The sequence below is a fragment of the Notamacropus eugenii genome, chromosome 3, assembly GCF_028372415.1.
Source record: "Notamacropus eugenii isolate mMacEug1 chromosome 3, mMacEug1.pri_v2, whole genome shotgun sequence".
Classification (NCBI taxonomy): Eukaryota; Metazoa; Chordata; class Mammalia; order Diprotodontia; family Macropodidae; genus Notamacropus; species Notamacropus eugenii.
In genome coordinates, this window is record NC_092874.1 from 39203453 (window position 1) to 39216472 (window position 13020).

Consider the following 13020-nt stretch of genomic DNA (forward strand, 5'->3'; position numbering starts at 1 on the left):
AGCTCCTCTGAGTTGGGTGTCTCAGGTCTTCATTGTGCCTTGACAGAGCTCAGTGTCCTGTCTGCTGAAATGGAAAGTAGGTCTTCTACACGTCAGATGTTGCATGGGTAATCTCCAGGACCGCCACTGGTGGAGACTCCTGCATGCTGGTGAATTTCTGAATTCAGGCTGTCTATAAATGAACACGATGGATTAACAACAATTAACGAAGGGGGTTAAAAGAACATTCTGGTGTTAACTTTTGTTCAGAATAATTTTTTCGTCCTTTCTTCTCATAGCAGTGAAACTTGATGGGAAGTATTAGTGAAATTGCGTCAATGGACAGAAATTTGCAATTGGAACATTGTTTTAAATTTACCACTGAGCAAGTAGACACAGCTCTACTAGGTTTGGTTACATTCTTCAGTGTTTTCTACAAAATGGAGATCAGGTTTGGGGGGAGTTTTTTGTTCTGCATTGGACCCACGTGCGTGAGTCACCTTTACTGAGAATTGCTTACCAGCAATAATTCTTTTCTTTCTTTTTTTTAAACAAGTTTTATCTCCATTGATAAAGTGTCCACAGGAAAATAGAAAAGCTCTGGGATTGAAGAACCAATTAAGAAAGATTTTCAGATCTGCCCAGATGTCATTCACAGTGATCCACCATGGGATCACTGCCCTGGATTTGTTAATGAAGGATTTTTGCCTTGAAAATTGAAATGTGTGATAAAAAACAGATGTCTTTGCTAAATGCTTCATTAGTCGTTTTTGGATGATAATTAGTTTATTTCTTTTGCCCAAAATAAGTTGGGGAAAGTGAGCAAGTTCTTCTCCTTCTGATTTTGGAGAATAATGGAAGTTATAAGTTATGGGCTTTTAGTTTCCATTTGGGAAGCATTTATTTTTCCTTGTAATCTTCTCATTCCTCCTGCCAAGCCCCTACTCCTACTTTCTGGGAAGAATTTTCAGGATTTAGACATTGTACTTCAGGCATTGGGAATACAAGGTCTTCAGTGAGGAGACCATCCGTTCCCACTGGAAGATTCTGGTGAAGCCCCTTCATGTTTGAGAAATCTTTTCATCCTTTTCTTGCTGCCAAACTAAGTTCTTACATCATTCTCCTTAGACTCTTACCTTTCTTTCCTTCTATCTTTTCTCCTTCCTTTGTTCCAAAATGTAATCAATTTAGCTATTTCCCTTCCTTCAGTGTTCCATAAGTGTGAATAGATATCCTTATAGCATGTAGAACATTAGTCATGCTTTTCAAAATGAAAGTTTAAACATTTAAAGATCGCCACTGTATTTGACCCTAGGAATACAAGTTTTGAGGTCTATGAAGCCCTTTGAGCTGAGTTAGGATATGTCAAGCCTACCAGTTTTAAAAAGGATTCCATATTTGTCTTCATCCTTCATCAGTGAACTTTTCAAAGCATTTTAACCTCAGTTATCTCATTAGAATCTCACTTTCATTCATCTCAAAGTTTTATTCTCAGTCCTTTTATTCTTGAAATTAAGATGGAGGGAGCATGTGGAATGTGCTGCCCTTGTTGCTTAGGTAGTACAGTGGATTCATGAAATTGGATTTAAATCCTGCTTTAGACACCCCCTTGGCTGTGTGACTTTGAACAAGTCACTTGACCTCTCTTGGCCTCAATTTCTCTAGCTGTAAAATGGGAATAATAGTAGCTCCTACCTCCAGAGTGGTGAGGATCAAACTAGATAATATATGTAAAAGTGCTTCACCAATCTTAACGCACGGTACTGTTATCATTGGCGGTGAATTGACTATTGTTATTATTGTATTATCTACTATTATGATCATCATCTAGTTCACAGGGTTGGACATACTCAGAGAAATAGCATAGGTCAAGTGCCTTGTAGAATTCTGATCAGATCTCACCTCTGATGCATGTGGGCAGGTCTGGAGGAGCCAGACCTTCACAGCACTGGCCGATTCTCAAAGAGTATAAGATGTAGAGAAATTGCTGATCTGCACTGGGAGAAGGTGTTTCCTTACACCAATGAGCTCATGAGTCTGGTTCAATAGATGCCCCTCCCCCTCTGCCAAGAACTTTTTCACAGCTTTTACTGGGTCTGACCCTTAGAAAAGTCTTGCACAGTAAGTAGGGCAGGTATTTTCACTGTCAAGTCCTCAAGAAGATAAAAAAAATTGAGTAGAAGAGCCCGGCAATCTAAGTCTCTGTTTATTTCATTTGACGTTTCTAGAGCCCTTCAGGACCCCCTGGGGAACAGGGATCTCCTGGCTCCCAAGGACCTCAGGGTAAGAAGGTAAGACCACATTGACAGCTATCTTACATAATTGGTTTTATTGATGAAAAGCTGATGCTACCAGCTCCTCGCTGCTCCCTTCATAAATGAACCCAGACTTGTGTTTCTGTGTGCTTCTCTGGCTCTTGCTGGCTGGCCATGCTAGTGCTCCCACATTCCCCCACTCCTGTGTGCTGGCAAAGTGAGGAGGAAAAGCTCACACTATTCCGTTTTTACTGCCTTTGGAAGCTGACCATGATCAGTTTGAGGGAAGGAGTCAGAGCTAAGCGATGGCAAGTTTTTGGATTATATTTATATTTCATAAATATCTTTTCTGTTCTTGTCCAGTCTTCCACCAGGATAATAGGCACTTAGCTAATATCTGTTTAATTATTGAGTAAATGAATAACAAATGAGATTTGACTAGATGAGGAATTTATGATGTGTTTTTTCTCTAGAAATTTAAGTGGTAATCCATTGTATTTTTGTCCGGGGCTGTTTTCATTCATGTGACCCATCCAAACTGATTTCAGTGATCTAAGGCTCTAACAAAGCAAGCCTTTTTTCCTCCTCCCCTTAGCCTCTTTGCCAGCTGCTTTTAATTACCTTTCCACATGTTCAAGTTTTAAATCTGATTTCTTTGTTTAGTTAAACTAATTACTATCGTCATCATCTCCTCATCATTATCAGTCTGATGATGGCAAGAGATAAAGGCCCAGTTGTAGATGCAGCTGCTGTTCAGGGGTTAGCCAGTCCAAACTTTGCTTGGGAGTAGGTGCTGAATTACGGCCTCGTCTTTCTCCAGTGCCGAGTCTGGACCTGTGACTTGGTGACCTAGCTGTGACTCCTACTCGGGACTTGTTGGCCACTCTGCCTCCCCTTGTCCCAGGGCTGGATTAGCCAGTGAAGACAGTAGGCGTGGAATCTGGGTTCTGACCCTTCTGCAGGCCAAAGAGTGATGCATACACATACGCTCCAAGGAGTACACGGGTCATGCTGTCCACTAGGGCACCTGATGTTAGAGTGAATGTGTGAGAATGGTTTTCTTATGTTGTTTAAAGAAAGGATAGCTTAATATTTCAAGTTTTTTACATTTTACTTTATTTAAAAGACCATAAGATCATGGATTCAGAGATGAGAGGGACCTCCAGGTCATCTAGAGCAACCCCTTCATTTTACAGATGAGCAAATTGAGGCCCAGGAGGATTAAGTGATTCCCACTAAACCAAACAGGTGGCAAGCAGCAGAGGCAAGATTTGAACCCAGGTCCTCTGACTTCAAAATTAAAGTCAAACTATGAAAAAACCCACCCAAAGTCTTAGGGATTAGGCACTCCTAAGCTCCAAGTAAATCATTGCTTCCTTTCCCAGGATCAGAGGTATGCATGGGTATAGACTCTCAAGTCTATGTATGGGAAGGACCTCAAGGATCATTTAGCCTGATCTGCGCTTGACATCCCCCTACAATGTCCCTGAGAAGTGACTGTCCAGCTTCATTTGGAAGAACCTCAGTGACAGGGAACCGCCCCCTCCTAAGGCAGTGCAGGCTATTTTGGGATGGTCTGACTGTTGAGCAGTTTTTCTTAGAGTTGAAATATGCTTCTCTGACTTCCCCTCTTTGCTCCTCGTCCTGGGACCCTGCAGTCCTTTTCATGTTCCCACTAAGTCTTCCCAAGGCACCTCCCTCCAGGCCCAGCTTTCCTCTTTCTTTTAGCTAAGCTTCATGTGACATCAATGAACAATGAGAGTTCTCCATTTCCAGTCCCAGCCTTAGACCTTGGGTATTACTCAAAGCTCTAAGATCAAGCTGGGATGCCAATATTTTTAATGTAAAGCAGTACAACACTATGGTACGGTATTACCCACCCTATCCTGTTGTAGTGGGAGTCTTGCAAGTTCCTTAGATTTGATAAGAGGTTTATAATCCATAAAACTAAAAGGAATAGAGCCCTAGGGTCTGATAAACCCATCTAGAATCTTACGATTCTGTGATTTTTTAAAAACTATTTGGACTGTCTTGTTGATAATGATACACATTTTATTTACTGAAATATTTATTTTCCCAGGGCCCAAAAGGAGCAAAGGGATGGACTCCATTTTCAGTACGTACTTCCAGAATCCAGTGAAGTCCTTTGAGAATCACAAACTTCTGCACCTTGTGGTCTGTTTGTAAATTCTTCCTCTTCTGTTTTTGAAATTTAGACCTGTGAAGTCATTCAGTTTGTCCGGGACCATAGCCGTGAGTACCCTATTTTCAATGATCTGCCATATTGCCAGTAGATTCCACATCCACCTCCCCAGCTAGCTTAATTCAAATTGAGAAGGTGTCATTGGGCTAGCCTGGAGCAGATTCTGCTTCCACCTCACCAGCTAACTTAATTCAAGTTGAGGTATCATTGGGTTAGCCTGGAGTTGGGGAGCGATTACTGCTGGACAGCCAATTTATTGACTGTGATGACCCCAAGTGCTAAGTATCATGGCATGTTCTATCCAAAGAACCTACGGCATCAGAATCTTCCCAGAAGCTCTCAAAACTACAGTTAAGTCAACCCATGGCAAATAATATTCACAATTAAAAAATAAAAGAGCTGGTCATAATTGATGATGACAGGCTAGAAGATGGATGAACTGAAAATGCAGTTAAATGGATACCTTGGCTCTTGATTTATTGTTCTGAGGGGAGGCTACATTTGCAAAGGGATCTGTTTATATTTAATTAGAAATTGGTTTGCAGAGATTTTCAGACTTCTTCCAGTTATCACATTTATGCCAGCTGTTTTCTTCTCCTTCTCCCAAGGTCTGAAAACAGTAACAACATTTTAACTGGAATATTAAAGAAAAATGTCATTTTGAACAGTTGCCTCTTTCCCCCTCCTGCCTTCCAAATATGTGCCTATGTAATGTCAAGGGGCTTTGATAGAAATGGATCCTTAAGAGTTGAATGTTTATACACTCTATCTGACAGCACAGAATATCATTGTGAAAAAACCAACACAGTCTTGCAAAAAAGATGGACTTTCTTGCAAGTTCTCTTAGGGAAAGAGAAATTAAGTGAAGTAAAACTCATTGCAATGGATAGAATTAGTCTCAAGACAGACATTTAAAGTTCTGAATGAAAAAATGGATCTTGAATTTCTCGTTCCTGCAGGACAATGTAGCTGGGCTGGCTGCGTTGCTTGTCTCTATAAAGAGTGCATGATGGCTACGATAAAGGGACATCTCTTTCCTAAACTAGGGGGAGACTAGCAAAAATCTAGGATATGAGAAAGAGTGGATTGAAGAGCACAATCTTCACATACTAGGAAAGGAAGGGAAGACACTCAGAGAAGTCCCAGAGGTGGGAGACACTTTTGCTCTCCATTGGATTAGCATTTCTTGAGAGCTCTTGTGTGCCAGGCCAGATGCTAGCGGCTAGGGATAAAAAGACAAGAATTAAGTGAGACTGTTCCTACCCTCAAGAAGCTTATGTTCTCCTGGGGAAAAGTAATGTGTACAGAGATAAGTGAGTAAATATGTAAATATACAAATATAATGCATACATGCATATGTATTTTTATTTATGTAAAATTAGATACTGAATAAATACAAACTAATTTCAAGATGGTAGGGGGGAAGGAGAGGCAGCATTAGTATCTGAGAAGGGCTCTTTTAGGAAGTAGCAATCAAGAGCTTTGGTTTAATTGAATTAAGTGGCAACTAGGTGGGACACTGGACAGAATGCTAGGTCTGGAATCAGAAAGACCTGAGTTCAAATCTGGTCTCAGACATTAGCTGTGTGACCATAGGCTAGTCACTTAAACTCTGTCTACCTTAGTTTCCTCACTTGCAACATCGGGATAATGATAGCCTCACCTCCCAGGATTGTTTTGAGGATAAAATAATGTTTGTAAAGCATTTTGGAAACCTTAAGGTCTAGTATAAATGCTTGTTACCTATTGAGTATTACTGTTATTATGATTAATCATTAATTAATTATAATTAATTAATAGGTGGTGTATCCAGTAAAATTCATGAGACCATTTTGCTCTTTAGATAAGTGCCTACTCTGGTACATTTCCTTCCCCCTCACTATACCAAGACCCTTTGCAGCTTCAGGCTAACTTGCCTGTGACCCAACTCCCTCGTACAATTCCTTGACTTCCTTTGTCCTCCCACTTGGAATACTACAGTTAGCAGGATCCTGATTTTCCAAACATGGGTGCCAAGAAATGGTCCATCTGCCAAAATTTGCAGAATTCACCTGGAAAAGCTCATAGGATCCAATCTCAGCTGCCCTAATTTTGTTACATGGTTTAATCTTCTCCCAAATAATAATGTGACATTTGTTTTTCTTCTCCAGCTGGCTGGAAGGGTGAGTAGTCCATTATTATTCATTGTAATTAGCAAAAGATACTTAAATGTTGTCAAACATCTGGAAGATGATTTAGCATGGCTGACTGAGGTTGTATGGGTTTCCAAGACCAGCGGTGTCTTAACCCTGCTTAAGCCAGCATTGCTATAGTAAGCTGTACACTTACCAAGAGAACACAAGCACTATACTTGTGGGACTTGGGTTTCTGGGGTGGTTCTCTGAAGACTTCTGGGTGAACAGGATTGGAAAAGAAGCAAGCCGGGTCTGGAATTTAGACTTCAATTTTCTATTTTGGTGCCATTTGGACACTTAGCCAGGCTTCTAGATTTGTAGTTCTCTGGTCCATCCCATGCTGTTGTCATGTCAAAGGGGGATGAGGGGGTCATCTCACCAAACCTGCTTCATTCAGCACAATCCCTGCTGCCTACAATCTTTCTCAACACTGTATCCACTCCACTGCCATAGTTATAACTGTCAGGGTCTTTGGAGAGATGATTGAATAAGTACAAATCCAAAGGCCAGCTAAGTGCTAGGTTCTGGAAAAGGTTCACTTGGCACCACTAGGACATACTCTGAACTCTTTGCTTGCTTGCCTTTCAGTCTGTCTCTCTGACCCTCATTCTTCTCATCAATAAAATGTGGAGGTCTGAACAGATTGATTCTAAACTCCCTTCCAGTTCTAAAATCCTATGATCATGTAAAATTCTAAGACCATCCATCACTCAAGGATTGATGTTGTTCAGTCATTTCAGTTGTATCTCTCTTCATGACTCATTTAGGGTTTTCTTGGCAAAGATACTAGAGTGGTTATGCCGTTTCCTTCTCTAGCTCATTTTACAGATGAGGAAAATGAGGCAAACAGGATTAAGTGACTTGCCCAGGGTCACAAAGCTAGTAAGTGTCTGAAAAGATAACCAACCTATTTCTTTGGACTATTACCCAAACCAATCTTATTCTCATTTCAGTCTGTGACTGCCTAAAAGCTCGATCAAGCAGGAATATCTTGCTGCTGGCTGAAGCCTGTTCAGCATTACTATAGCATCACTGGTGCTATGGGATTGTTTTGTGGAGGCTTCTAGGAGAAAGAGACTGAAAGTATGTGGAACCAAGACAAGTCAGTTTGGTTGGATCATGGAGTGATGGACTGGGAATAATCTTTCAGTCTTGAAAAGATGATAGGTTGAAACTAGGTTATGGAGAACTTTAAAAGCTAAACAGCAAGGCTATCAGGAGCCACTGGAGCTAGTCAAATAGGTAAATCACAATGAGACATAAGCTTAAGAAAAATAGCTTTGGCAGCAGTATGTAGGAGATAGTGGAATGATGAGACACTTGTGACAGGAAGATGTTTCAGGTAGGTGGATGCTGCCATAATCTACTTGGTAGGGGATGAAGGCTAAGAGGGTAGCTGTTTGATTAGAGGGAAGAGGGAAGATCTAAGAGATGTTATACATGTAGAAACTTCAAGATATGGCAACTGTTGGATGAGGGATGAGTGGCGAGTCCACGGTCACTTTGAGATTCTGAATCTGAGACAATAGAAGGATGGCAGCGCCCTAGGCAGATATAGGGAAATCCAGAAGAGGTGAATGGTTAGGGAAAAGGAGCTCCGTGTTAGCCATGCTAAATTTAAGATGTTTCCAGGACATCTAGTTTGAAATGTTCATTTGAAATGGCAAATGGTGATGTGGATCTGGTACTTGGGGGACAGACACAGATATAGATCTTGGAATCACTTGCATAGGAGAGGTAGTTAAACCCTTGAGATTGAATGGGTTAATAAGAGACAACATAAAGGAAGAGGAGGGTCCCAGGACCAAACCTTGGGAAGTTCCCTTAGGAGGTATAATGTGGGTGATGAGCCAGCTACAGAGACTGAGAAGAAGAGGTCAGATAGGGAGGAAGAGAAGCAGGAGACAGGAGGGTCCCAGAAAGCACAAGAGCAGAGAATATCCAAGAGAGAAGAGGGGGTCAACAGTGCAGAGGTCAAGAAGGATGAGGAATTGGAAAGAGACCATTGGATTTATTGATGAAGAACTCATTGGCAACTTTGGAGAGTTGTTTTGGTTGAGTGATGATGTCAGAAGGCAGATTACAAAGACTGAGGAGGGAGTGGAAAGGACTAGGAAACAAGGAGAATTGGCAGCTGTTTTGAAGAATCTACTTGAGAAAGGAGGAGACGGGGGTGGGAGGGGAGAGAGAGAGGACAATAACTTGAGTGGGTGATGGTAGGATCTTGTAAAGATTTTTTAAGGGTGGGAAACTTTATGTATGTTTGAAGCCAGTTGCACAGGAGTCAATTGATAGGATAGGTTAAAGATTATAAAGGCAAGTGGTGGGATGATTGAGGATGCAATCTACTGGAGAAGATAGGATTGAATATACATGTTGAAGAGCTAGCTAGATAGCTCGGTAGAGAGCTGGGCCTGGAATCAGGAAGATCTGAGTTCAAATGTGACCTCAGACAATTACAATCTGTGGGGTCCTGGGCAAGTCACTTATCCTCAGTTTGCCTGAGGAGAAGGAAATGGTTCAAACCACTCCAGTATCCTTGTAAAGAAAACCCCATGGACCTAATTGGCATCATGAAGCACTGGACATGACTGAACAATACATGTTGAAGGGTGGGCCTTGTCAAGAAGAAGGGTCATCTCAAGGTCAGAGACAGGGAGAAAGGAGGAGGGAGTAAGAGATGATGTCTAGGAGTTTTGAGAAGAAGGCAATGGGAGAGAAGGAAGTTCACACTGAACAACCTCAGATGTTTCTAATAAAGAGGCAAGGTCCTCAGCTGAGAAACAGGGGAAGCAGAGGGAAGGTGTTGCATAGCCTTTGTGGGAAATGAGATAGGGAATCAATTAGGGAGAAATAAAAGGACTGCCTTACTACATTGAGGGGTCATTTGAGTTTGGGTAACATAAAGTTGTATCCATTCTGCACCATCTCAGGATTTCATCTAGATGTTTATGAGTAAGAAGTGGATGATGGGAATCATCCAGGGTTGAGGTTTGGCACAGGAAGAGTGGTGATGGAATAAGGGGAAAAGACATTCAGTGTGAGCTGAGGAAAGTGTAGAGCTGCAAGTGCTCAATTTTGGGTTGAGGTGGAAGAAGTTAAGTCTGAAAAGGAGAGTGAACTTGAGAAAATAGCAGGAAATGGAGGGAATGGAGGTCTCAATGAGGGCAAAGAATAGTATAGGACAGATGAAGGACAGAGAGAGATGGAAGAGAAGTGATAGAGAAATGTCCAAGTCCCTAGTTAGTGAAGTGGCACACTTGTGGGTAATGGCAGGATCTGGTGGGTGATCATACTATTTGTGGTTGAAGCTGTAAGTCAGGGGCACTCTTGAGGACCTAGAGGGCCACATGTGGACTTGAGGCCACAGATTCCCTGTCCCTGGTGTAAGTTGTGGGATTTAAGGACATTGAGGAAATGGGAGGCTAGGGAGCTTGAGAAAGCATCAACATGAATATCAAATTCCCTGGTTTAGAGACAGGGACTGGGGAAGAGAGGAAGAGGAGGAGCCATGTGGTGAGCTCTGAGAAAGGAGGATGACACTGGGGAGTCCATTTGGCAAACTACAGAGGCCACAATTTTGATTGAGTGGAAAACTGTATTTGAATGAAATTCAAAAAAGGAAAGAACTGAGTGAAGCAAGTGGAGTCTGAAAGTGACAATAGGAAGCGAGGAGCCTTCTGACCCCGCCCCCCCCCCCCCCCCCCAGGATCTGTGTGATTCGAGCGTGGGGTGGGGACAAGAGATGGTACCATGAGGGGGACAGCAGTATGAAAAGGGAACCAGGTCTCTGTGAGGGCTGATGGATGTATCCAGAATTGAACTTACTCAGATAAAGAGCATGACCTGGTCCTGCCTTCTCATCCCCTATGACTCTTGTCCACGGCCTCCATAGTGCTTCAGAGGAGGGATTCATCCAAAGTACTAGGTGGTTTCCTCTGGCTCGCTTGCCTTTGCTGGTTATCCATGCAGGATCTAGGCTTTCCATCTGTTACCCCTTGCTGTTGTTTCATTATTTTTCCTGGAAAAGTTAAATGATCTGAAACTGCAGTTTATTTAATTAATTTAGGTTTCAGAGATTGTGGTTGTGCAACATCAGTCATTGTATCACACCACTGAAAGCAAAATAGGGTGATTCCATCCATTTTTTTATTATTTAAGTTTTTGGTCGTTTGTTTAGGGATTTTTAAAAAGAATTTTTAAATTTATGCGTCAGTATACCAATGACCCACACTTTGGTCAGTGGATATACCTTTCCCTGAAGCAGATCACAGCCCCTCTGTGCCCTCTCTAAATGCCTTCATGAGTTTGGGGATCAAAACAAGTTCAGCTACTCATGGACAACTGTCTAGGGGTGACCTGTCCTCTCTTTGTGTGGTAGATCCTCAAATAAAGGACAGCCATACCCAGCGTGCATTTGAAGTCCCTCTGGCTCAATACACTCTGCCAGAAGTTATTCTCCATGCCTGGAATATCCTCTAACAAAGCAGTGGTCACCCCCACCACCCCTGAGATGTCAAAGGAGGAGGTCTTTGTGAGGGTTTACTTTTCCCTTCCAATTTAGCACAGCAAAGTTGTGTTGACACTAGTTAATGTGATCACAGTCAGTTGACACTAAACTTTCTTTATGACCTCGGACAAAGCATTTCACTTTTCTGGGCCTCAGTTTCCTTCCATGTAAAAAATGAGAGAATTGGATTAGAGGATCTCTAAGACCCTTTCTGAATCCCCCACCTGTGTCCTGCCTACTCTTCCCAGACCCTAATAATAACCTATATTTACGTAACCTTTAAAGATTTGCAGATTACATACATTATCTCATTGGTGTCTCTTCCTGTGAAGAAGATATAGGGATCATTATTTTACAGATGAAAAAAACTGAAGCTCAGGCAACGAAATGACTTGCCTATAATCTCACAGCAGGCAGGTTTCAAGTATCAGGGATAAAATTGGAACCATTTTCTCCCTCGTTCCACATCTAGAGCTTTATCCAACAAGCTTTGTCTCTCCCTGCCCACTCCATAGCATTAAAACTGTGATTAGGAGCCCCAGGTTCAGGTCCTGGGTCTAGCAAATTCAGCTGTGTGATATAAGAAAAGTCATTTTTCCTCTCTGAACCTTACTTAGTTCCTTCCTCTGTAATCCACCACCATCTCACAAGGTTTTTGTAAAGACATTTTATATACAGTGAGCTTAAAGCACAAAGGACAGTATGGAGAAGTAAAAAGGTCACTGGATTTTTAAGCCATCAGGCATGAGTCCAAATCTGAACTCTTGTTTCTTACTCCCTATATTCCTTTGGGTAAGTCATTTCCCTCCTCCTCTCCTTCATTTTCATCAACTACAAAATGAAAGGTTGAGTAAAATGATCTCCAAGGTCTGTTCTAACTCCAGATTCTAAGACCTTCACATTCTGTGATTCTGTCAACAAAGTAAAAGGATTCGTTAAGTTAGGGACACATTCTTTTCCTTATCTTTTAGGAAAGCCAGATTGCCCTGTCCATCCTACAGAGTTGGTATTTGCTTTGGATTTGTCCCGAGAGGTCACGGAGGAGGCCTTCGATCGAATGAAAGAGATAATGATGGCAATTGTGAATGACCTCAAAATCAGGGAAGGCAACTGCCCGGTGGGAGCCAGGGTGGCTGTGGTCTCCTACAACTCTGACACCCGGCATCTCCTCCGTCTGTCTGACTCCTACAACAAGAACCAGCTGCTCCAAGAGATCAAGGCTCTCCGGTTCGAGACCTCCTCAGGGGAGCGGGAGATTGGCAATACAATGAGGTTTGTGGCCAGGAACGTCTTCAAGAGAACCCTACCTGGGCTCAACACCAGGAGGATCGCCACAATTTTCAGTAATGACAAATCTGTCGATGCATCGGCTATTGTTACTGCCACCATGGAGTTCAGTGCTCTGGATGTCATTCCTGTCGTGATTGCTTTTAACAGCATGCCAGCTGTCAAGCGTGCCTTTGCGGTAAGGGGGAGCTTCTTATCCATGTGCTTTCTTATATGCCTCCAAAATCAAAATTCTTGCTTAGCACGACGGGTGCCATGGGGAAAGGTATGGGGAAAGGCTTCCTTATGAACAATAGATGTCACTGGTAAAACAACCCTACCACACTTTTTTTAAAAAGTCTTTTCATGGAGAGGTAATGTGGTACAGGGAGTAGAGAGCTCTTCTCAGGTCAGGGAGACCTGGGTTCAGATTCTTCCTCTGACACATCGTGGCTCTGTGATCTGTGGCTATCTACCTAACTGCTGACTGTTTTAGGCAAGTTGTGAGCTGCCTACACTAAGGAAATCCTTTCATTAGTTCCCAGGCAGCTTAGGCAAATCATTCCCCCATCCCAAGGCTTTGGTTTCTCCACTTGTAAAATGAGTGAGTCATGAGTCATAGGATTTAGAGCC

At 42.3% G+C, this 13020-nt stretch overlaps 1 protein-coding gene across 1 annotated transcript in view; it reads left to right on the forward strand.

The window, feature by feature from the left end:
- COL6A6 (collagen type VI alpha 6 chain) overlaps positions 1–13020 on the forward strand; it is a 133704-nt gene that overhangs the window by 97795 nt on the left and 22889 nt on the right. Inside the window, exons 29-33 of the mRNA XM_072651307.1 lie at positions 2208–2270; positions 4315–4350; positions 4451–4487; positions 6588–6599; positions 12093–12586. Of these exons, the coding sequence (XP_072507408.1) occupies positions 2208–2270; positions 4315–4350; positions 4451–4487; positions 6588–6599; positions 12093–12586 (642 nt within the window). The remainder of the gene's footprint in view (positions 1–2207; positions 2271–4314; positions 4351–4450; positions 4488–6587; positions 6600–12092; positions 12587–13020) is intronic.